The sequence below is a fragment of the Eucyclogobius newberryi genome, unplaced genomic scaffold, assembly GCF_026437365.1.
Source record: "Eucyclogobius newberryi isolate DKJ021-1_F unplaced genomic scaffold, fEucNew1.0.hap1 SCAF_6, whole genome shotgun sequence".
In the NCBI taxonomy this organism is placed as follows: domain Eukaryota; kingdom Metazoa; phylum Chordata; class Actinopteri; order Gobiiformes; family Gobiidae; genus Eucyclogobius; species Eucyclogobius newberryi.
The window spans coordinates 18,848,040-18,870,980 of record NW_027316278.1 but is presented as its reverse complement, the minus strand read 5'-3'; the positions used below and the strand labels follow the sequence as shown (position 1 = coordinate 18,870,980).

The following is a 22,941-nucleotide window of genomic DNA, read 5'->3' as shown; positions in this document are numbered from 1 at the left end:
AACTTGACACGTAATTCTGTGGTTTGTATTTGAATATAAAACATAGCATTTCATATAGTTCACAGAAGAGCATACACAGCCCAATTGTAGGCATTGTCTTTGTCTGAGCTCAACAAAGAATTTAGTTTGGCTGAAGCACCAGCATTACGTCCGTTCACCTGCAAACACGCATCCAACCTATCTTACAACATCATAGCCTGAGGTACCTCTTTAAATAGTTCAAAATTACTTTAAATAGTCAAAAATATTGCAGTCTTTTCATACCTCTAAATACAATATTAATAATACCTACATTGAATACCATCAGTTACAAAACAGGAGAATGAAAAGCTTATTCACTACTGTACAAAGGCATTCATTAACAAGAGCATTTATAGCAAGATATCCCATCTTTGCCATTTGACTGTCAAAGTTTAAAGAATAATTATTTTATTCTGAGAAAATTTCAATTTGTGTATCTTTTTATCATCTGAAAACAGACAATAAACAAAGAAAAATGTGCCACCCTTACAATTCACAACATTTTATAGTATTTACCGTAAATGTAATTTCAAACAGAATAAACAGAATATCCAGTAAAAAGTAACTTGTAAATGCGTGTAAGGGGGCATTTCATTAAGATTCAAAGAGATAAAGTACAAAATTATACATTGTCGCCTCAAGAGTAAATTTTTTACATTGCAACTTTGTGTTCAGGACTTCAAAATCATTCTTGTCCTTACACCGTCATTACAAACATGTAACGCTTTAATCCTGTTGCACAATTGCCATTTTGTCCGCAATCCATTTACAACATGTGTAAAAAGTGTCCAATAGTGATGTATTATTTATTTATTATTCATATTATAGTTATAGTGTAAAAAATAAATAAGAAATCATAGAACAATTGTATGTACGTGCGTGTGAATCGTCTGGCCGGTGTGGAGGCAAAGATGACGCTCTTAAAGCCCTTCACTTTCACTTGGACCGCTCCGGGCTGCCACACAGGTTTGCGGTCAACAGTAGTACACTTTCAATTGGACGATCGGAGGGGCGAGGGGATCAGATCAGTTTCAACCTAAATAATAAATATCTACAACATGAGTTCGCTGAGTAGAATACCTGATAGTGTTAGATAGATATAGGAGAGCTTGTCCGATATTGCTCAGTGCATGAAGTGTGTGTGAGAGAGCAGGCCTTGTTCTCGTTTTGACGACAAAAACACACTTCACAGCCACACTACATTATATACAAACAAGTCCACTTACATGTGCTTCCAAGGCACACTTTTAAAATGATGTCAGAAAGGCCTTGCTTTTTTTTGTTTTTGTTTTTTTTAACACACCACACTGAGTTTGGCAGGAAGACAGCTCAGTCGTCTGTGATAGCTGTGGAAGCCGTCTGGATAGTCAAATCTACAGCATGCCACTTGAAAATGTAAGTGTGATGTGACCAATGCCTCAATCAAACGCCATGACAGATGTACATTTAAAGTATATCGAGTACTGTCAAAACTCCCAGCAGCCTCGTGTGTCCCCTTGGTTGACTTCTTCTTACGCCGTCCAGCACTGGAGTTAAGTCACTTTGGATTGAAGGATCTGCTTTGCAAAATGACAATATTGGGGAGGATTCGGCAACTTTGGCACAGTCCATTTGAGTCTTGACTGCAATTATTTCCAATTTGACTCTGGACAGCCCCCCCGATGGTGAAGAAAAGTGGGGTAAGTTGTGGCTCTGCTCTCCCAGGCAAACTGCAAATGGCACATAGGCACAGTTCTCAAATCAAATGTGTGTGGGAAATAATATGAGCCAACTCAGCCATCGGTGTCCGGTGTGACATTCAAGAGCAACTAAAATCAAGGTACAACCCCACCCTTCAGCCCATGAGGAGGCAGTAATGAGGTGATGTCTAAAGCTACCTATATGTTCATTACAAAACAAAACAAAGGACTACCCATTTCATTCGCTATATGAACCAGGGCAGTGTATTTAGGTGTTTGGGGTAGTTACCAGGGCTCATGTGTAAAATCTTATGGCTGTTTCTGTCTGTATGATGTTGGGCAGCAGTTTTCTAGCTGGCCTCTTCTATGAGTCGTGCCAGAGTGTCTCTCAGCTCCGTCAGCTCAAAGATCTTCCCATCCAGCAACTCCAGCAGCGTCCTCAGGCTCTTTCTGAAATTCTCCTGCTCTTCCTGGTTCTCCTCCAATCGCTGCTCAGCTCCGGCCAACTGCTCCTCCAGCACTCGACTGCGCAGTTCTGTTTCCTGAGACACAACATGCATAAGGGACATGGAGTCAACTTTCACTTCAACATACAGTTTGAGCAAATTTGGGGATTTGCGCCCCATCTCCAGATTTTAAGACGTTTAGGATTACTTGGCTGGATTATTATCTATGTTTTGTGATGCTTTGAGTTGAGGGGGGGAAATAATAATTCAGTAAAATTACAAACAATTAGAGACAAAAATACCTCAAGTTTTTGAGTGAGGGTGTCTTTCTGCTCCATAAGATCATTCATGTTTTCAAGTTCTTCTTTTAGCTTTTCCATTTCCTGAGAAAATAAAAAAGCACAAGTGAAACAAGGACATTTTTTTTTGTTTTTTTAAGTAAGTAGTAGTAGTAGTATTAGTATGGTCCACCTCCTCTTTGTCCCTTAGTGTGGCCTCTAGTTCTTCTATGGTTTGGTTTAGTTCAGTCTTCTGGGATTTGATCACAGGTGTTTGGTTGCTTTGACATTCAAGCTCTGTTACCTGTCAGGAAATACAAAACAGTAAAAGGTTATATTTTTCACTGTAAAATGCTATATTTTCAGCCTTATTGAGGCAACAATGAGTGAGATGGAATATTGACCTATCGACTAAAAAGACAGGTGTGTTAATAATTAAAGCTACTGGTAATGCACACTGCCATTGTGCCTTTCAGCTAGACTCTTCATCCTCACTCTCCCTCACCCGTTTGTGTAGTCTCTCGGCCTCTTCTTGGTACGCGGCCAGTTGTTGCTTCCACTGTTTGACGTTGGCTGTGGACTCGAGCAGCGCCGCCGTGAGTTTAGCGTTGTTCCCCTTTAGCGCCTCCAGCTCGGCCTCCCAGTGTTTGGTCATAGCAGGGCTGCGGGACAGATATTTAGTCTTTATCAAATGTGAATCAAAAAATTGTGTCAACAGAAGGATTTTACCATTGAGTGAGAACTAAAGTGTGCAACTGTGTGGCAAGTGACAATCCAATAACTTTTGGAGATGCAAAAGAGGTATAGTTAATAACCTAGTCATTAGTTAACACAATATTTTTCAATATGTAACATAACTCACACAACACCTTGTATTCTTAACGTTTCAAGTCATTCCCAACCTAATTCTAAGACTGTTATTTATACTAGTCAATATAACATTTTCAAAACAACATTATCTAAATTTTGATATAATGCCCACCTCTAATTTCATTGGCCATATCAACATTGAATTAACTCTTTTGAATGGTGCGCGCACACTCCAGTTTATGGTCCTGATTGTAGACTTTTGGTAACTTTAAGTGGAATCTTGGATTTTTTTTTTTATACTGAAAAATAAAAAATCTTTGTCAACGGCTTCAAAGCACCCTTTATATTTGCAATATGTCCAAAATACCATTCATCATTTTGATTCTCATCCCTCGCTCATTAAATCACAAGTGAAGGACTAGGACCAGAGGAAAGGGCTGCAGTGGACACTGCGGTCAGTCTGAAGGTCACCACTTCTGTCTGGAGATGCCCGAGCAGCAGTCTGCCTCAACGGTTGTAATCTGAGATTATAGACAGTCTGGAGCCTAATCTGGACAAACCACTTGCAAAAAGAGATAAAGAGAGCTGATAGTCTGATTGAAGTGTGTGCCTCAGACATAATAACTATGTTGAAAGTGCATTTGAACAACAAAAGTCAATTTTTTCCCCGTCCGATTGGCCACAGAGGTTGGGACTGGCACAATAATATATCTTGACTTTCTTTGGACAACACCAGCAAGAAGAAGTACGATGATGATTTTTCACATGAAAACGGGTGCATCTTTTACATAACGCTCCCACTGCCTCTCTCACTCAGTGTCTCACTTGAGCTGACATCAAGTCAAGTACATCTGAAAAAGAAGGGGCCCACTCCTACACACTTTTCAGAGATCCCTTCTGGCGCAAAGAGAAGCTTAGCAAATGCTCTGCTCATTGTGACCCAGTACAATGATGGTCCTTTTCTCTCTCACTAACACTATGCCGCAAACAGTGCAATAACACCCACTCTGCCAGAGATCCATTTCACTCCAGACTCCCACGGTAAATTCACTCCTTACACAACTGCTGCCCTCTGTTAGTGAGCGCAAGTTGCTCACGTGTGACGCATACGAGGGAGAGCACACATCCTACACATGCACATATATATATACACATACGTCCTCGCAGTCACACACATAGCAGGCTGATGCTGTCATAGAGTCTCGGCTCAGCTTTGTCAGTGTTTAAACCCCATGCAGCAGGCAGAGAGAGAAGCAGAGAGAAGCAGAGAAGCAGAGAACAGCAGAGAAGCAGAGAACAGCAGAGAGCGGTATAGACGAAGAAACAGATGAACAAGAGCCACTGACCAAGACTTGACAAGAGAAACGAGACAAGTAGGAACACTTGATCAACAAAAGATTTTCAACACAGCACATGCTTTCCTTTAGAAACCAGTACTGTAGTGAATGGCAAGAGACAACGGTAAGTGCTCGTATTTTCCCTTATTCTCAGAGACCTGTAATTCAGTAGTTTGTTGTTGTTTTATTATTAAGATTTTCTTTTCGATGTATGTTTGATTGTAAGGATGAGAATGTTTTGTTTTACCAATATATCACAAACTGAGAGAAAAGAGGAAAAAAATATTTGAGTATTTTTTAATTGCGTTCTGTTAGATTTAAAATGTTTTCTTAAGTAATAGCCACTGTATACATTTTGTGACTGACTATATGCATCTTAATGTACACATTTCATTTGAAATAAATAAATGTCCAACAATCTGTTGTGTCCATCACTGCTCTGCTCCTCACATCTTGAGCATTTGTATAACCATGGCAGACAGCTTTTCTACATCGAGGTACCGGTAATCTGAGGTCCTGACCACTGTCCAATAAGGAAGGTGTCCCGTTCCTTTAAGAAGTGCAGCCAGCGTGGTTGCCATGGCAGCACCAGAGGAAGGTGTCTCTCTGACGTACCACACTGACTCTCAATCTGCTCATCTATTCTCAAGACCAAAAACACCTCCATCCTCCCACAACGCCATTCACAGAAACCAGAAACATCAGTCTTCTGACACTCAGACCTGTCCGACCAGTGAACTGCTGAACACCTACACAGTGTTATAAAAGAATCTGAGGCTCTGCTTTCCTACACACACCTTCCTACACTGCAGCCCTGTTTATGAATATATAATAAGCATCAACTATATCTGCACTTTACTCAGGCATTCACCTGTGGGCACAGGTGTGGCACTTGCTTTCTCCATTCCAAATAATGAACACAAATGCACATAAGTAGATACAGCTGTTTTATTTCAGGCTAAGATCTCAAACAACAACAACATCTCAGAGTAGAACATTTAATGGATGCAAATGTATCACATAGGGCAATCATAAGTTTAACAACATGTTGATTATGTAAGACTGAGAAGATTTTACAAAAAATACTGCTGAACTGTTCTACATGCAGCTCCTTTGCCTGAGAGAGAGCCGGTTTTGCCTGGTACATCCGCACTTCTCTCAAATGGCGAGTCAACCGTGTCTCCCACGCATGCAGCATTAATAGACACATCAGCAACAAGCTGCAGCGAGCAGTGGGTGTCCTCTACACATCGCTCTCACTCATATGTGCACAGACCACTGGCAGCAACAATATTTATATTATACAAGAATCACAATTAAGAGCTTCTAAATAAAAATAAGTATAGAAATGCTAAGACCGCCTGCCTCATTTCACAAGATTTAAACCAAAAAAATGGTAAAGACAAAAGTATTGGTTCATAAAGAAATAGTTGGTCAGTCGTCAGTGAAGTGATATTATTGCAGAGACAGTTTGAACCCTGTTCAGGTGTGACTTGTACAGACAGTGTCTCTCTCCTGCTGCCTACTTTGTGACACATACTGTGAGTCTGTCACTTTCCCAGCCGCCCACTCCCAGCTTTACATAAACATCTTATATAAAAATGCTTCATGGACACATTTTGTTGAACCTTGCCACCATTTATGCTTGTCCATTACACAAAATAACGTTAATATTGTCTTTACATAACTGTGCTATAATATACAAACTAATAACAGAAATGAACAAAAAATAAGTATATTTATTTATCAATAAAACATAAACATTCAGAAAGAAAATAGGAATGTGCATGCATATAGGTGGCATGCGTTCACATACTGTGCATGTTAACAGAGACAGATCATAGTACTCTGAAAGTAAATGTGCAATTGCATAATCCATTAAATGTGATACAGATGTATCTTTTTTAATGATCATGCCGCTCAGTGCCGTGTCAGTCGGTTGGTGCCTCCTGAGGGCCAGTCTGAGGCCTTTGCCATCATTCCTCCATCACATTGGAGCACACCTTCTTTTACTTTCTGGGACTGACCAGGGTGCAAGTTTGCATTGTGTTGTGGCTAAACCCTTTTATTTGCACAACTATCACTTTGAATCCGTCATAAGTCTAACAACTTCCCTATCAATATGAGCAGACCCGACAGGCCTTAAACTGCCTCCTAGGGAGAAAAGAGACGAGAGAACAGCCGTGAATAGTGGCAGTTCACACAACATCTATAGACAAAGAAAAACAGCTAAAGAGCACCTTTTGTGAGGTCAATTTGCAAAACAAAATAACCAATGAAAGCGTCAGACAAATGCAGTTTTTTGCAAGCTACAGTGCAGTGGCATTAGGCTGAAGGTGGCGGTTGGATGTTACCTGTGTGCAAATGCCAGAGCGTTCTGCGACGGCTCAGGGCGGCTGTCCGAGTTTGGGGTTGTGTCGCAGAGGTCATCTGTGCCGTTCAATGTTTCCATCGGAGGGGTCACAGGGGTCAGAGGTGAAGTGAGCTCACCCGCGGGAGATTCCTAAACACAAAAATGTACATAAGATATATAAACCCAACACAAATACAATAGTTCTGTAAAGGTTATTCTTCATGATTACAGTACCATGACCTCTAGTGACTTTTTATTCATAAAATACCGTCATACATTGTTAATCACACTCATTTTACATTATCAGCAGTGGATATTGTTGTGTTAATATTTCTGAGGAAAAACATGCTGACCACATTTTATAGTGATTAAACAGCTGCTAGGAGAAGGGAATTATAAAATGCTTATCTTTACCTCCCATACAAGCACAGTTATACGAGAGACAAATTATTTCGTTGTGCTCGAAACATAAAACAAGTCCATTAGGACTTAGGGCTTAGGAATAACACAGAGCACAATGTTTGTACAATACCAGAGGACAAAGGGACAGCTCAGATAATGTAGCTCCACACTCACATTCATTAGTGCAGTATTTACTCTATGGGTTTGTATATAGTCATGTGGGTGCATGCTTTTGTATGGAAGAGAAATGTGATTGTGTTTTATAGAGCAAACACTGCAGGTGTCAACAGAGGGCGAATTGACTCGCACTAAGGAGAAAAGCTGTTAAAATATGCTTCAACACTAAGCTGCATCTTAAATGGAGGCATTTTGAGCACTGAAATTATGAGAATGAGTACAATCATGGCATATGAACCTTAAAAACACATTGGAGCCCTTCCTGGACTACCACCCAATGTGAAGAAGTGAAGAAGAGTATATTTTGAACTCTGGACTAGGATACTTAACCCATAACCCATCTTACAGCTCATTGTTCATAAATGCATTTATGTCAAACATGCTTTTCTTTTTACCTGTGATGGAGATGTCGCCATGTCCATCTTTTCTTGACTCTTCTCTTTTGCAAGTCGTGCTGCTTCTTTGTACTCGGCAAACTTTTCTGCAAACTTAAAACAAACACACAACAGTGACTTTCGGGTTGGTGATATGCCCAGAATGTCATATAACTTACATTAATAGCATTTAAAATGTAACAATACATATTTGGACAATATTAACACAATGTGAATTCAACAATATTGTCCTTGTCACAGATCTCTCTCAGCAGTGAGGGGCTTAAGCAGTTATTTTAGTCCTGAGCTGCGATACATTCACTCAGACCCTCGGTGTAAAGTGAGATGAAGCTTGAGTAAATATAAACTAGAGTCAGTTTTGAGTGTGCTCTACCAGTCGCTCTAGTTCACAGGAGGTACTAATGCTTGACTGAAAGAAAGTTTGACTGACGAGGACATCAAAGAAACGTGTGTGGAGCAATTCTGCCCAGCATCAGATCAGCTACAACAACTAATTCAATATAACTTTGCTTTAGTGCAATCTTTTACTGTAGCCCTCCGGATGTGATGCATCCAGTGGATACAGTTCAGTACTTCCTCTGCGTTTAGTAAATCTGGTGAACTCATTGGATATGAAAGATTACAGGGAAAGCATTAGTACTTTCTCAGAAGAGTAAACACAGTAGTAACTAAGGCAGGTGGATGTCACTGAGAGCTTATGTCATTAAAACTGAGTAATTGTCCATGACTAATGTTGTTCTTGGCCTACATAACAGCGGTAAAGTGTAAAGGATAAACAAAGATTAAAATTGCACCGAATGGTTTTTACTCTTCATCTCTAATTACCGTAAAAATGAAACAATGAAAAAGCCCTTTAAACTAAAAGTGGCACAAAACAAACGTTGAATGAAATAAAGTTACAACACATCATCATCCTATGTATAAGTCTTATAAATGTACATTTTCAATTTTCAATTCTGGAAGTAATTTTTTTCCCTTTATAATTCAGTAAATTACCATTGCCCTTTTGTGGAAGTATCCTGTCTTAATTCTGATGCACTTTGTAACGTTTCTGGGTCCATCAGATGCTTGTTTCTATGAAGATGTAACTATATCTATCTCCATGGACACAAGAAGGTGATGCCACCAGGACACATTTCAGGTTAAAACAGTGGAAAAGCTGGATGCGTCTCGAGGCATTTTCATGAACCTGTTATTGAATATATATATAGATCTGTTTAATAACATCATGTGGAACATTACAGGCAACGCAATTACATCTTCAGAGACAAGAGACTAGGAGAGACTTACCCTTAAACAGAAAAGTTTATTTCAAATTATGTTAAAAAATAAAAAAGATCCAGATTTAGCTCAGTGTTAACTTTATGTACAGTATATAGCTCTCAAAAGTATTTAATATCTCTGTGAACTGACAATACTGTACTCAATAACTTTTGATACAGAAAAGTACTGGTGAACTAAGGTTATATATAATTGTATTCAAAACAGCAGAATAAAAGTATGATTCACACTCGCATATTCAGCACGCTTTCTCATTTCGGCTGTGGTCCTTTTAACCACCATAAAATAATTAGTCGACCAACAAAACACTGTAATCGAGTAACAAGAGTTGAGTTTATAAGTAAAAACATCAACATTGATTCCTAATATTTCAATACGTCAAATTACTTTCAGTATCATACATCAATATTATGTCGCTGTATTCCTATGTAAGAATGTGTGTTTTTCTTCTTCTGATGTGATCCACCCCTGCCCAACAGTGAGGCTTAATCATACTGCAGAGAAACAGCCTCCCACTCCCTGAACACACAGAACGATCACACTGCTTCATACAATGCAGATGAGAACTCTAGTATGTCTATGTGTGCGTCTCCGTGTGTGTTGTGTCGTGTTGTGTCGGTGGGGGTCGTGGGAGGCAGGAAGTGGGCGGTACCTTGGATAGATGATGCTCGGTGGAGAATCCGAGGCCGTAGACCGTGTTGGCACGACTGTCCGCCCACTGGCCAAACTTCTGTGAGGTCTTGGTGAACGTCATGTTGGGGCTGATTGTGCTGTTGATTATTGCCTAGTGGAAGGAGACAGTGTATTATTAAGAAGTGTATTTGTTCAGGGGCTGCAGTATATGAGAGAAACGGAAAGAGAATAGAAATATCTGTGTGTTTGAACATATTGCTATTGGTTTAGCAGCAGGTCTGCAGCATCTACATTATCATGTGACTGTGACATAGCGTGAAGTCATTTGGATATTGATTTGGTCACTGACATCCGAGATGGGGACTATTATGAAGGCTAGACTGGTGTATGATCCCCTAAAAATATTACCGTATTATTTGGAATATCTGACCTGTAAAATGTTTAAAATTTAAAACTGCAGATGAACTTTTTCACAATTATGACCACAAACTAAATTTTCATGATCAAATTATCAATACCGGTACTACCTCTAATAAAATCTTGAAATGTACTTTACCCAACAATGTTTAGATTTTTAATTACATTGATTATTCAAGTTATTTAAAAAAGCAATCTAATTATTGCGTAATGCCTTTTGATTTGTTAAATAATGAGGAACAAAGTAATGGGCAATCAATTATCTGTGTTGTGTAATGGCTGCCACTCTAAAAGCACTCAATAGTGCGATGACGGATGTGTGTACGGTAATCCAATTCTGTCCTGTTCTTCAAATGAGCTGCTTAATAAATGGTGTGACTAAGTGGACTTCTTAAATCTAAATCAATGGAAAAGTATTGCATATCTTTTCAGTCTCACTATATTCAGATTTTGCTTTCTAAATCATATGCCACTGTTCTTTAGACAGCACAGGAGAGAAGAGGCAGTTCTTTATCATTTGTGCCTCATAACCTACTGTCTTTGGGGCAATTCCCAGACATGACTGACCTTCTTGAGGGTTAATTCACTTTATCTGTTTCCCCAACATTAAAATCACATTGGTTTGTAGCAGCGGCAAATGATTAACTCTCCATCTGATCATTATTTGTCTAAAAGTGACCAATAGTTCACCATTACATGAACAAATGGTTGAAAATTAAAATTAAAATCTGATTCTGATGATAAACAACAGCACTTCAAAGTTTGCTGTGATTTTGAAAATAAATTTCACATTTATAATCGACATAGGTATTTAGAACAATTAAAACATTAGGAGTTAAAAGGCCAAGCAGCTATGTGCTAAATAATGCCAAACTTAAAATTCTGCAAACCTTTTAATAATTTGGCAGATAATAATGTTTCAGACACAGATTTTATATAAAGTGATAGGTCTTGTGCAATTGGCTTACCACATAACTGTTTAGTCCCGAGCTTTCAAACTTTTAATATCATTTTGGATTTTTATTTCTACAGGAAAAAAGTATGGAAATGTTACTTCCGTCACTGTTGAACTCCATTGAAGATGTGCAGAAGTCAAATCTAACCCAATAAGCTTGCATCAACAGAGAGGTTGATATAAAAAACATCTGACGAAAGGATTCTTTTTTTTTTTTTTTGTACCAGTAATTTGTTACAGAATCAATACTTTCTTAACATCACAAACATCAAATCAAATTATTTTTATGAACCTAATAAACAAGAATGTCACAATAAGTTGACATTTATGCTGTGACTACATGAACAGTCGCCATGCACATAAACAGTGAAATATGAGCCTGGGGTTTTGGCTGTAGCTCTGAGCTCTTCTCAAGTCCAGACCTCTGTAACATCATTAACACTGTGCTGATGATATGGCCATTAAAACTAAGAGGTTTTCTGTGCGTGATGGGTTTTAAAACATCTGGATGCCCTCACCTTAGTACCGTCCAGGCTAATGATGCGGTAGACATTTCTGGTGCTGTCGTAGAAGTACGAGACGGTGACCGCGTGTTTGCTCGTGGGCAGCCAGTTCTTCTTGGTGTTTGGGTCGATCTGGAAGACGTGCGCCCGTGTGCTGTAGATGGGCTGCTCCCTGAACGGCACAAAAAAGAAATTGTGAACTTCTTTGTGCCGTAGAACTAGCGTCTCGCCAAAACCAGCCTGGGTAGAACCAGCGGGATCCGATTTTCCTGGCAACTGTATGACGAGTTCCCCATGATCCATGGTTGCACCAACGGGAGTGAAGCTGTCAGTGGACCCAGAGACCTTTCCTTGAGCCCATAGTTAAGCAGATTCACCAATAGTTGCAGCTATATTGCCCCTGTGTTGTGCTGCAGGCAAAGTCAATGTCGTGTCTGCCTGTTCTGATATGGGAATGTCTGCAGCTCGAAGGGAGAGGGTCACACAGGAGTGCACAGGGGAGACAGAGGGGGCTAAAGGCTAAATATAGACAGCAGGCCGCAAATAACAGCCAAACACACAAACGGCATGGTCTTGCCTTTCAGACATTATTTTATTTGACACAGATTCATAAACAATAAACTATGTAAAATGATGATAAGTAATAATAATACAATTTTATGAGAATACAATTGTGAATAACTTTATGTTTCTAAACAGTTGTAGAGCCATCAAAAATATGAAGCTATTTCTGCTACGCATCTTTGCCATGCTACACTACTACACATTTGAAGTAAATATTATGATTTCCCGGGAATATCAACATCATAATAGGCCTGCAATTATCAAATAGAACATTTTGGATTAGTTTTGAGGTAATTTCAGTTCATCGGAAATATACCTCTGCCTTAAGAAAAATCAACCTAAAAAAGGAAGAGAAGAAAAAGGAATGCGCAGAACAACATGACCTTGACTTATTTATCTTATTGACTTGATTAGCATTTTCTCACCATTTTCCCTTGAGTATTCTGACTCCACAAGTTAATTTTTCTTGAGCGTTTCTGGCCACCACATTGTCTATCCATTGGTCCTGGGTTTGTTCTGACAGGGCTCTAAAAATATTATTGAGTCTTGCGGTTTATATCAGTCAATACACAGACACAGTTATAAAGCCGGAGGCACACAGCGAGATATTCCGGGATGGCAGCGCTGGCAGAGCAGGAGAGAAGTGCTTACACTGCACTGAGGGGGTGATGGGGGACATCAAAGGCCGGCTGTATAAATGAATATTAAAATTCAGCAGCAGCACCCCTCCTGTGTGTGATTAACTAGGAAAGAAAGAACGGGTAGACAGCGAGGGCAAAGTCAGACAGGCACTTGGTCAAATGGGAGGAATAAATGGGAGATACAGTATACACACTATGGAGTCGGGGTGAGAATCTGGGATGCTCTGGGAATTGGCTTGTGTGGAAATTATCAAAACCATGAACAGCAGTGTAAGTGGCAAAACTGTGAGTCACTTGGAGTCATCCACAGCCTGTCCGCTCCGTGCCACAGCTTCTTGGCGAGTGTTAATGCTTTAGTGCTTAATTTGATGGTACCGTGGCAGATTTCTGTGTGATTTCTTGAACAAGGGTAGATATTTTGTGTTGCTATGCTTTCATTTCAACAAAAATGACGCCCACTGGTTTAATGAATAACACATCCTACAAATGGAGAGGGCAGCGCAGGGACACTGAATCACAATATAATATGGGGGATTTGGTTCAAATGTGCATTGGACAAAAAGAAACAGAACATATAATTTTGAGGTGATTAATGTGTGGACATTTGTTGCTTATTCTTTATTTGAGTTGTGGTTTAGCAGTACCACACAGTCTAGAGTAGAGTCAAATGTCAAATTCAATTTAAAAGAAAAGGCACTGATTTTAAAACACACAATCATGATAAGAACACTTGTTTTTTCAATATAAATAGTTGGTTCTTTCTTTAATAATACCTAGTTTTATAGATCAAAACAATCTAAAACTATTTTGATACTGGTTTTAGTATTGATTAGTAACTGGGGTTATAGCGAAAGTGAAGAGTGAAGTTCTATAAGCAACATTACAAACACAAAACTGAGAGTATTGCCAAAGAGTTTAATGATTCATTTTGTTTAACCTTTTCTAAAGAAGGAATTTGGTAAAAAAAAAAAAAAATGAGGTTAGTTGGCAATTGAGGAGGGGATATTTTACATACAGTAAGAGCAGTAGAGGAGAGGATCATTAAAAACTGTTATTTAATTTGGAAATTAAGAATGAAGTCAACCTCTTAGACATTTATAAAGATGTTTGGATTAGTTATCAGCTTTGTCAGTGTCAAATGTCATAACTGAAAAGGCACTGGGCAAATCAAGGTTTTTTACCACAAGATCACAACATGAAGATTATATTTTATAGAGTCTATTTTGAGTTGGTGCCATTCTTCTGAGTCACTTTTCATACATTTATTTTATTTGATCATTAGTTTATTTGAACTGGAACAGTTCTGTAGTTTAGCTAGTTTCCAACTGTAGTCCCAGGCAGGGTGGAAAATGCCAGCAATATACAAAACATACATTTACATTAACAGCAATTAGACAACAATAACATGGGACAAGCATGACACTAGACGGGGACTCATTGGGCAGGAGCACAAGAGCAGCAGAGGATTTTTTTTAAACTATGGTCAGAGGGTTTGTTTCTCAGGTAACCATGATTTCAACATATGTTTGTAAGTTCTGTGTGTTTTAGCATTGTGTATATGTATGGTATTATGTTGTGTATATAGCCTCCCACTGTCAGATTAGAAATATCTATTTAGACGTTTATATTTTTTTATAGTTAATACATAAAGAAACGATTCAGAACACCCAGGGCAGCATTTTATCATCCCCTCTTTATGAGCTGGATCAAGAGAAACAACACAGAGTTTGCAAAGAACAAAGTTAAAGTCTGACAGAGACAGCGTTAACATTAATTGTATTTGCCCCAGGAAGTGTGCGCTCACCAGTTATATGATAGGTATCTCCAGTTCTGCCATGACCATTAGAGCTGAGTGGTGTAATACGACCTTATCTACTGCTCGACATCACACATTCAAACTTTCCTGTGTCGCTTTACAGAGCATATAGAACACATCCTTGTGATCGTTTTATTCTACAGATAACAATTAGGCCCATTGTCCATCGAGTCACTGGGATAGTTATGTAATGAAAATGTGGTCAGCAGTGGAGAGCTGAGTGGGAGTGTGGTGAATGATGCCGGTGTTGTAGGAGGGCAGAGTGGGTGTCTACAGTTGAAGTCCACTGTGAAATGTGAATAGTTAATGAACAGGTTTTGGCTAAAGACCACACCATGCATGTGCCACCTTTTTAACCACCAGGCTGTGCAGTTAATCACAGTGCACTGCACAGCACACAAGGGCTGCTGATCTCAGGGGACACACACCAGCAGAAGTCTTCAGATTCTTTTAGTGGGTGATGCGTAAGCTGACATTAACCACTGTCACAACCTGCTTACTGCCACTGTCACAACCTGCTTACTGTACAGCCTACAGCAGCTGCAGACAGCGTTGAAGCCCTGTTATTCTAACGTGCAGATCCAGAACAGCACGTACATTGCAGCAGACCCACAGACTCATATTGTTAAACTGTGGAAAAGCTGCTGTTGTACACATTCCATCATTCAGAATTACATAACTGTCTAGGATATGAGTAGGTGGGAGTAAACAGAGGGACAGGGACCCAGCAAATCAGGGTCATATTTCTGCAAGAGCAATTGAGGGTCTTAAGTTTTCCTATAAATGAAATAATGATTCTAGGCTACAGCATATTTTGTTTTCATATCAAATTTGATTGTAAAAGTTACATATAAAGAAACTTAATCTGCTGCATTGGCAATGGGCCTAAATGGTCAAGGAACAAATCGGTGTGAATAAGGCTATTGAAGAAAAACAGACCTACATTAATATAACTGCTTTACCAATTTAAATGGCCTCCTTGACCTTGGGTTTTATAGCCATTTTTTGTCGCATAGTCGGGGTTTTTTGCTTGGTTACGCTTGATGTGGTTTTCATGACAGGGAAGTTGATCTTGGTGAGGCGGCCGCAGCTGATGTGAATACAGAGCGGCGAGGAGAGAACGAGCTAATAATGACACTTACCCCATCGTTGTGGTTGAAACAGAAGGTGGCACCTGACCACAGATTATTCTTTTTTTTCCCCCTCGGTTTTAATAAACGGCGGTTTTTTGGGGGGGTCGGCCGCTGACGGATCTTCAAATGACAGGCTCACCACTGCCGCCGTCGGTGCGTCTGTAGGAATTTGATGACAACTGCTCCATTCCCCTCCGCTGTCACCGCATGAATCCACACATCCGCGCGGCTCCGCACATGGCACGGACAGACACCCGCTCCCGCAACGAGCCTCCTGCCTCCGCGCGCGCGTAGGCTGAGGATGGAGCGTCCTCGGCACGGGGCGCAAGTGGAACCCAGTGGCCGTGGAGCAGCTGCGTGTTAATCACAGACCCGCCGCGGATGCAGAGGGTGGAGGAGATCGCGGCTGGCTTTGAGCTGGAAAAGACTACCTTCGGTTTGTCAGTAGGCTACGGCTCGACATATACCACCCTCACTCGCGCGCGGTGTCTCTCTCTCACTCCCTCTCTCTCTGTCTCTCTCTTATTACCATCAGCTCGGAGGCGACACCCCCACTATCTTCTCCTCCAGACTGTTCCTCACCGACACAATCTCCTGATCAAACACTTCTAATCTTCAGCTTTTATTTTGTTTATTTTTTATTTTTTTCTGCTCTTCACGAATACTTCTTGGGCTGGTTGCGCATTGATCATCCTATCCACGGACCCTGCTCCACATCTGGCTGTTGCACCCGCCCCCATCACTCCGGTGTCGGTATTGAACTGGCGACGTCACGGCACCATCCTCCGCAGTGACGTCACTCCGCACTTCAGAGACCAGGGCACGTTTTGATGTTCGAGCCTCTGCCAACGGAAGATTGTTGTTAAACTCACATCCGACGGACCATACTGAAAGATCACATAAGAATAGACTTCAACCATGAAATTATCCAAGCTCTAAGCCAATTAAAGGCTCCCATATTTTTTTTTTTTCAATTAGCCTAGATTTGTTTGTTGTAAAGACTAAAGCAATAAGCATAGGCCTAATATTGGGGATTATTTAGATGTTTTTGAGCCCAGGGAGGGTGTATCCATGTGTAAAGCAGGTGAAAAGACTATGCTCTTTCATTAAATGTCATTATTTAACCTGACTAAAAAAAAGGGCATAAATAAACCTTAATTAGGATCATAGGTCTTCTAATAGGGTGCCATTTCTTTTCAAATGAGGCTGCGTTACCCACTTTTAGCTGCATCTGGCTGAGGCATTCTGGCCAAGCCTATTAAAAAGATGAATGCAAAAGTCTAGGCAACTTTTGTATCATAATCCATATACATGTGTGTCATTAAAATAGACCTGTTCTTTTAAGGATTTATTAACATGAAAGGGGACGAAGAGGAAGCAAGGACTTGTAGCAATTTTTTGATACAGAGATTTGTACTCACAATGCTGCGGCCAACTGCATATGGAGCCCAGCCCGTGCAGCCACCTTAACCACTCAACGACCAGGCATCACTGGCTTGTTAGGCCCGAGCGCCACAAGCTGGCGAGAGGCCTATTAATCTCGTAAGGCCGTGCGAAGCACTGCTGCGAAATCGAGCGCGAAGCGCTCGCCCACTTCCAAACACTCACTAACGCACTACTCCACTCATGCACGCCCCCTGCAGACTCATTAGTAGTAGGGAAATGGAACATTACCGTTGTAAACGGGCGAAGCCCGTGCAAAAGTGCGCACTAAACGAGCACTTTACATTGGGGTCGTCATCCCCTTATGAAGCACTCATTTGCGCTAAGTAGCTCACGAATACGTTCCCCATATCTTGCATGTTCCGTGCATATAAGCATGTAAGGCAAAAATTGAACATTATTACTGTATAGAGGGCCAAAAACACAAAGTGGGCGGAGCCCATTCAAAATTAACGAAAGTACCCGTCAGTGACCAGGGACCCACACCATGAGGTAGGAAAGCGCGAGCGCTTTCCGAAAATGTACAGTTTATGATATTTGAAAAATGGGAAACATTGTTTTCGCATCGGAATATTCTTCTTTCTTTCTTTCTTCTTCTTCTTCTTCTCGGGACCAACCCCCCTATTTTTCACCCAGTGAACATTGACGAAAAGTCACAAAAATTTGCACACCTCTAAAAATCGTGCCTCTCTACATTCTGGCTATTTCCCTTTTCTAAAATAAAAAAATTGGCGCGTCAGCGCCCCCAAATGTACCAAAAATGCATAGAGATAGGAAATGACCCAAAAAAAATCTGATCGTAGAATCATGAAATTTGGCGCAGAGGTAGATGGTGACAAGAGAAGTAAAAAATATTATGACGGCAACACCGTCCACCCAACCAAATGTCGGCCATATTGGTTCAAAAATGGCTAAGCATGACTAGGGAGTTTTTCCAAATGTCGTACTTTTACGAACTCCTCCCAGGGCGTTGGCTCTAAAAAGCTGAAATTTGGTGAAAATGGTACTGAGGTACTTGTGGGACATCAAAAGTTATTCAAATTACATTGATACCTGTCACGGTCGCTAGAATTTCTGAAATCTCCCAAATTTAACATTTCTGCCGTTTGCGCAGATAAAGTCTGAATTGCGTCAAATTAGAATCAGTTGTTAAACTCTTTGCCCTAATCCTACTTGAAGTGAAATGAATGAACTTGGCACCACAGCGCCCCCTACAGATTTTATATGGAGGTTAAATGTTTAGTTTTGCGAAATTATGTGAAATTTGACAACTCAATTTTAGCATCCCCATCAAAAAAGTAAATGAGATCCATGCCATAATTGTTATGGCTTTGCCGTAGCGATGACCAAAACTTTCCATGTTATTCCAATGGAGAAATCGCCAGAACATGTATACACTTTATACTTTCACAAACTCCTCCCAGGGCGTTAGCCCTATCAACCTGAAATTTGGCGAGACTCATCTTCAGGGGTGGACCATCAAAAGGTATCCACATTTTTATTCAAAAAGTCACGGGCTCTGTGCGGCAAAGCCGCACATTTTGCCAAGAATTCAAAATAAAATAGCTTTTTGAATGGTAAAACAAAGGGGAGAAGATGTGACAGCGTCACAGATTCAGCAGTAGGTGTAATAAAAGGACCATTGGGGGCGCGTTAGCGCCCCCTCCTCTTGCGGCGTGGCGGCGTAGCGGCGGCGGCGTGGCGAGGGCCGATCATTGCCGCTTGCGGCTTTAATTTTATTTTATTATTGTCACTTTAAACAGACTAAATAGGCAGAATTGTGCCCCTGGACTTGCATGTGGCCTGCTGACAACCCTCATCAATAACATACTGAGAAGCTGTAGTTGTTTTCAGGTCATTGCATTCCTCACAGTGACATATTCCAATGTAAACCCTGTAAAATTAGTTCAACAACTTTTATGGGTCACCATTTGTCAATAAATCAATGGACTGGTTTAGAATTCAAATGCCAAATTCAAGTACCATTGTGACACACCACTTACACCTTATTGTAATAAACTGTTGTAAACACTACTAAAATTAAGCCTATGACAAAGTTTAAAATGCACAAGACAGGTAGATTTGGTCCTAGTTATGTCCTAGTAATTGTTTTTACATTTTGCTCCTCCTATTATTACCAGAGCAACAGAATCCATAATCTCTCTCTCTCTATAGCATGTATTATACCAAGTTGTTTTCACCCCTTTTTAGTGACAACATAAGCCCATTGTAAAAATAGGATGTGATTGGTTGTACTTGAAATAAATATCCCAAAAATACATTTTGTGATTTCTAAAAGTCAAAACGAAACGCACAAGAGAAGTGGTTTGAATTTAATTTGTTTTTGTTTTTTTAAAAAGGGGAAGAAACCGACACCTTAACGTGGTGGAGGGGTTTGAGTGCCCGAATGATCCCGGGAGCTATGTTGTCGGGGGCTTCATGCCCCTGGTAGGGTCTCCCAAGGCAAACAGGTCCTAGGTGACGGGTCAGACAAAGATCGGTTCAGAAGCCTCTTATGACGACGACACAATCAAGGCAGTTCACGTCGCCCGGATCGGCGTCACCGGGGCCCCATCCTGGAGCCAGGCCTGGGATGGGTGCTCCATGGCGAGCGCCTGGTGGCCGGGTCTTACCCCACGGGGCCCGGCCGGGCACAGCCCGAAAGAGCGACGTGGGGCCGCCCTCCCGTGGGCCCACCACCCGCAGGAGGATCCATAAGGGGCCGGTGCAGAAAGATCTGGGCGGCAGTCGACGGCAGGGGCCTCGGCGACCAGATCTCCAGACAAAGAGACTAACTCTGGGGACATGGAATGTCACCTCGCTGGGGGGGAAAGAGCCTGAGCTTGTGCGGGAGGTTGAGCGATACCGACTAGATATAGTCGGCCTCACCTCCACGCACAGTTTGGGCTCTGGAACCCATCTCCTCGAGAGGGGCTGGACGCTCCACTTCTCTGGTGTTGCCCGCGGGGAGAGGCGGCGGGCTGGTGTGGGCTTGCTGATAGCCCCTCAGCTCAGCCGCCACGTGTTGGAGTTTACCCCGGTGAACGAGAGGGTCGCGTCCCTCCGCCTTCGGGTGGGGGACAGGTCTCTCACTGTTGTGGCGGCCTACGGGCCGAACAGCAGTGCAGAGTACCCGGCCTTCTTGGAGTCCTTGGGAGGGGTACTGGACAGTGCACCGACCGGGGACTCCGTTGTTCTACTGGGGGACTTCAACGCCCACGTGGGCAATGACAGTGACACCTGGAGAGGGGTGATCGGGAAGAACGGCTTCCCCGATCTGAACCCGAGCGGTGTTCAGTTATTGGACTTCTGTGCTAGCCACGGATTGTCCATAACGAACACCATGTTCAAGCACAAGGGTGTCCATCAGTGCACGTGGCACCAGGACACCCTAGGCCGGAGGTCAATGATCGACTTAGTTGTCGTGTCATCAGACCTCCGGCCGCGTGTCTTGGACACTCGGGTGAAGAGAGGGGCAGAGTTGTCAACCGATCACCACCTGGTGGTGAGTTGGATCCGCTGGCGGAGGAGGAAGCCGGACAGACTTGGCAGACCCAAGCGCATTGTGAGGGTCTGTTGGGAACGTCTAGTGGAGCCCTCTGTCAGTAGGGTATTCAACTCGCACCTCCGGGAGAGCTTCTCCCATGTCCCGGGGGAGGCTGGGGACATTGAGTCCGAGTGGACCATGTTCTCCGCCTCCATTGTTGATGCGGCTGCTCGGAGCTGTGGTCGCAAGGTCTCCGGTGCCTGTCGTGGCGGCAACCCCCGAACCCGGTGGTGGACACCGGAAGTAAGGGATGCCGTCAGACTAAAGAAGGAGGCCTATCAGGCCACTCTGGCTTGTAGGTCTCCGGAGGTCATCGACGGGTATCGGCAGGCCAAGCGAGCCGCGGCTCGTGCTGTCGCAGAGGCAAAAACCCGGGCCTGGGAGGAGTTCGGGGAGGCCATGGAGGAGGACTATCGGTCGGCACCAAAGAAATTCTGGCAAACCGTCCGGCGCCTCAGGAAGGGGAAGCAGTGTCTCACAAACACCGTTTACGGTGCAGGTGGAGGCCTGCTGACCTCGACTGGGGATGTCGTCGGACGGTGGAAGGAATACTTTGAGGATCTCCTTAATCCCTCAGTCACGTCTTCTGAAGAGGAAGTAGAGACCGGGGACTCGGAGGCTGGCTCATCCATCACCCAAGCTGAAGTCACTGAGGTTGTCCGCAAACTCCTCGGTGGCAGGGCTCCGGGGGTGGATGAGATCCGCCCTGAGTACCTAAAGTATCTGGATGTTGTAGGACTGTCTTGGTTGACACGTCTCTGCAACATCGCGTGGCGTTCGGGGACCGTGCCTCTGGACTGGCAGACCGGGGTGGTGGTCCCTCTGTTCAAGAAGGGGGACCGGAGGGTGTGTTCCAACTACAGAGGGATCACACTCCTCAGCCTCCCGGGTAAGGTCTATTCCAAGGTACTGGAGAGGAGAATCCGACCGATAGTCGAACCTCGGATTCAGGAGGAGCAGAGTGGTTTTCGTCCCGGTCGTGGAACACTGGACCAGCTCTATACCCTCCATCGGGTGCTCGAGGGTTCATGGGAGTTTGCCCAACCAGTCCACATGTGCTTTGTGGATCTGGAGAAGGCTTTTGACCGTGTCCCTCGGGGTGTCCTTTGGGGGGTGCTCCGGGAGTACGGGGTCCGGGGCCCTTTGCTCAGGGCTGTCCGGTCCCTGTATGACCGGAGCAGGAGCTGTGTTCGCATTGCCGGCAGTAAGTCAGACCTGTTCCCAGTGCATGTTGGACTCCGCCAGGGCTGCCCTGTGTCACCGGTTCTGTTCATAATTTTTATGGACAGAATTTCTAGGCGCAGTCAGGGGTCGGAGGGGGTCCGGTTTGGGGACCACAGGATCTCATCTCTGCTGTTTGCAGACGATGTTGTCCTGATGGCTCCATCAAACCCGGACCTGCAACATGCACTGGGACGGTTTGCAGCCGAGTGTGAAGCGGCTGGGATGAGAATCAGCACCTCCAAATCCGAGGCCATGGTTCTCGACCGGAAAAAGGTGGCTTGCCCTCTCCAGGTGGGTGGGGTGTCCTTGCCCCAAGTGGAGGAGTTCAAGTATCTCGGGGTCTTGTTCACGAGTGAGGGAAGGATGGAGCGTGAGATCGACAGGCGGATCGGTGCAGCGGCTGCAGTGATGCAGTCGCTGCATCGGACCGTTGTGGTAAAGAGGGAGCTGAGCCGAAAGGCAAAGCTCTCTATTTACCGGTCGGTCTACGTTCCTACCCTCACCTATGGTCATGAGCTTTGGGTAGTGACCGAAAGAACAAGATCGCGGATACAAGCGGTCGAAATGAGTTTCCTCCGCCGGGTGGCTGGGCGCTCCCTTAGAGATAAGGTGAGGAGCTCGGCCACACGGGGGGAGCTCGGAGTAGAGCCGCTGCTCCTCCACGTCGAGAGGAGCCAGTTGAGGTGGCTCGGGCATCTGTTCCGGATGCCTCCTGGGCGCCTCCCTCGGGAGGTGTTTCAGGCATGTCCCACCGGGAAGAGGCCCCGGGGAAGACCCAGGACACGCTGGAGAGACTATGTCTCTCGGCTGGCCTGGGAACGCCTCGGGATCCCCCCGGAGGAGTTAGAGGAAGTGTCTGGGGAGAAGGAAGTCTGGGAGTCCCTGC

At 43.1% G+C, this 22,941-nt stretch overlaps 1 protein-coding gene across 2 annotated transcripts; it reads right to left on the bottom strand.

Annotated features, from left to right (window-relative positions):
* Positions 1 to 11: 11 nt before the first annotated feature.
* homer1b (homer scaffold protein 1b) lies at positions 12 to 16,142 on the bottom strand. 2 transcript variants are annotated; one of them, XM_072434018.1, is made up of 9 exons: positions 15,851 to 16,142; positions 11,703 to 11,859; positions 9,832 to 9,963; positions 7,899 to 7,991; positions 6,926 to 7,074; positions 2,930 to 3,086; positions 2,618 to 2,728; positions 2,449 to 2,529; positions 12 to 2,242 (listed from the first exon to the last, which is right to left on the bottom strand). In XM_072434018.1, exons 1-9 carry the CDS (start codon positions 15,853 to 15,855, stop codon positions 2,051 to 2,053), a joined length of 1,077 nt encoding a protein of 358 aa, XP_072290119.1. In that variant the 5' UTR covers positions 15,856 to 16,142; the 3' UTR covers positions 12 to 2,050. The 2 variants fall into 2 exon arrangements, with proteins under 2 accessions (XP_072290119.1, XP_072290118.1); XM_072434017.1 differs by lacking the exon at positions 15,851 to 16,142 and having other exon boundaries at positions 11,703 to 12,138.
* Between the last annotated feature and the right edge of the window lie 6,799 nt (positions 16,143 to 22,941).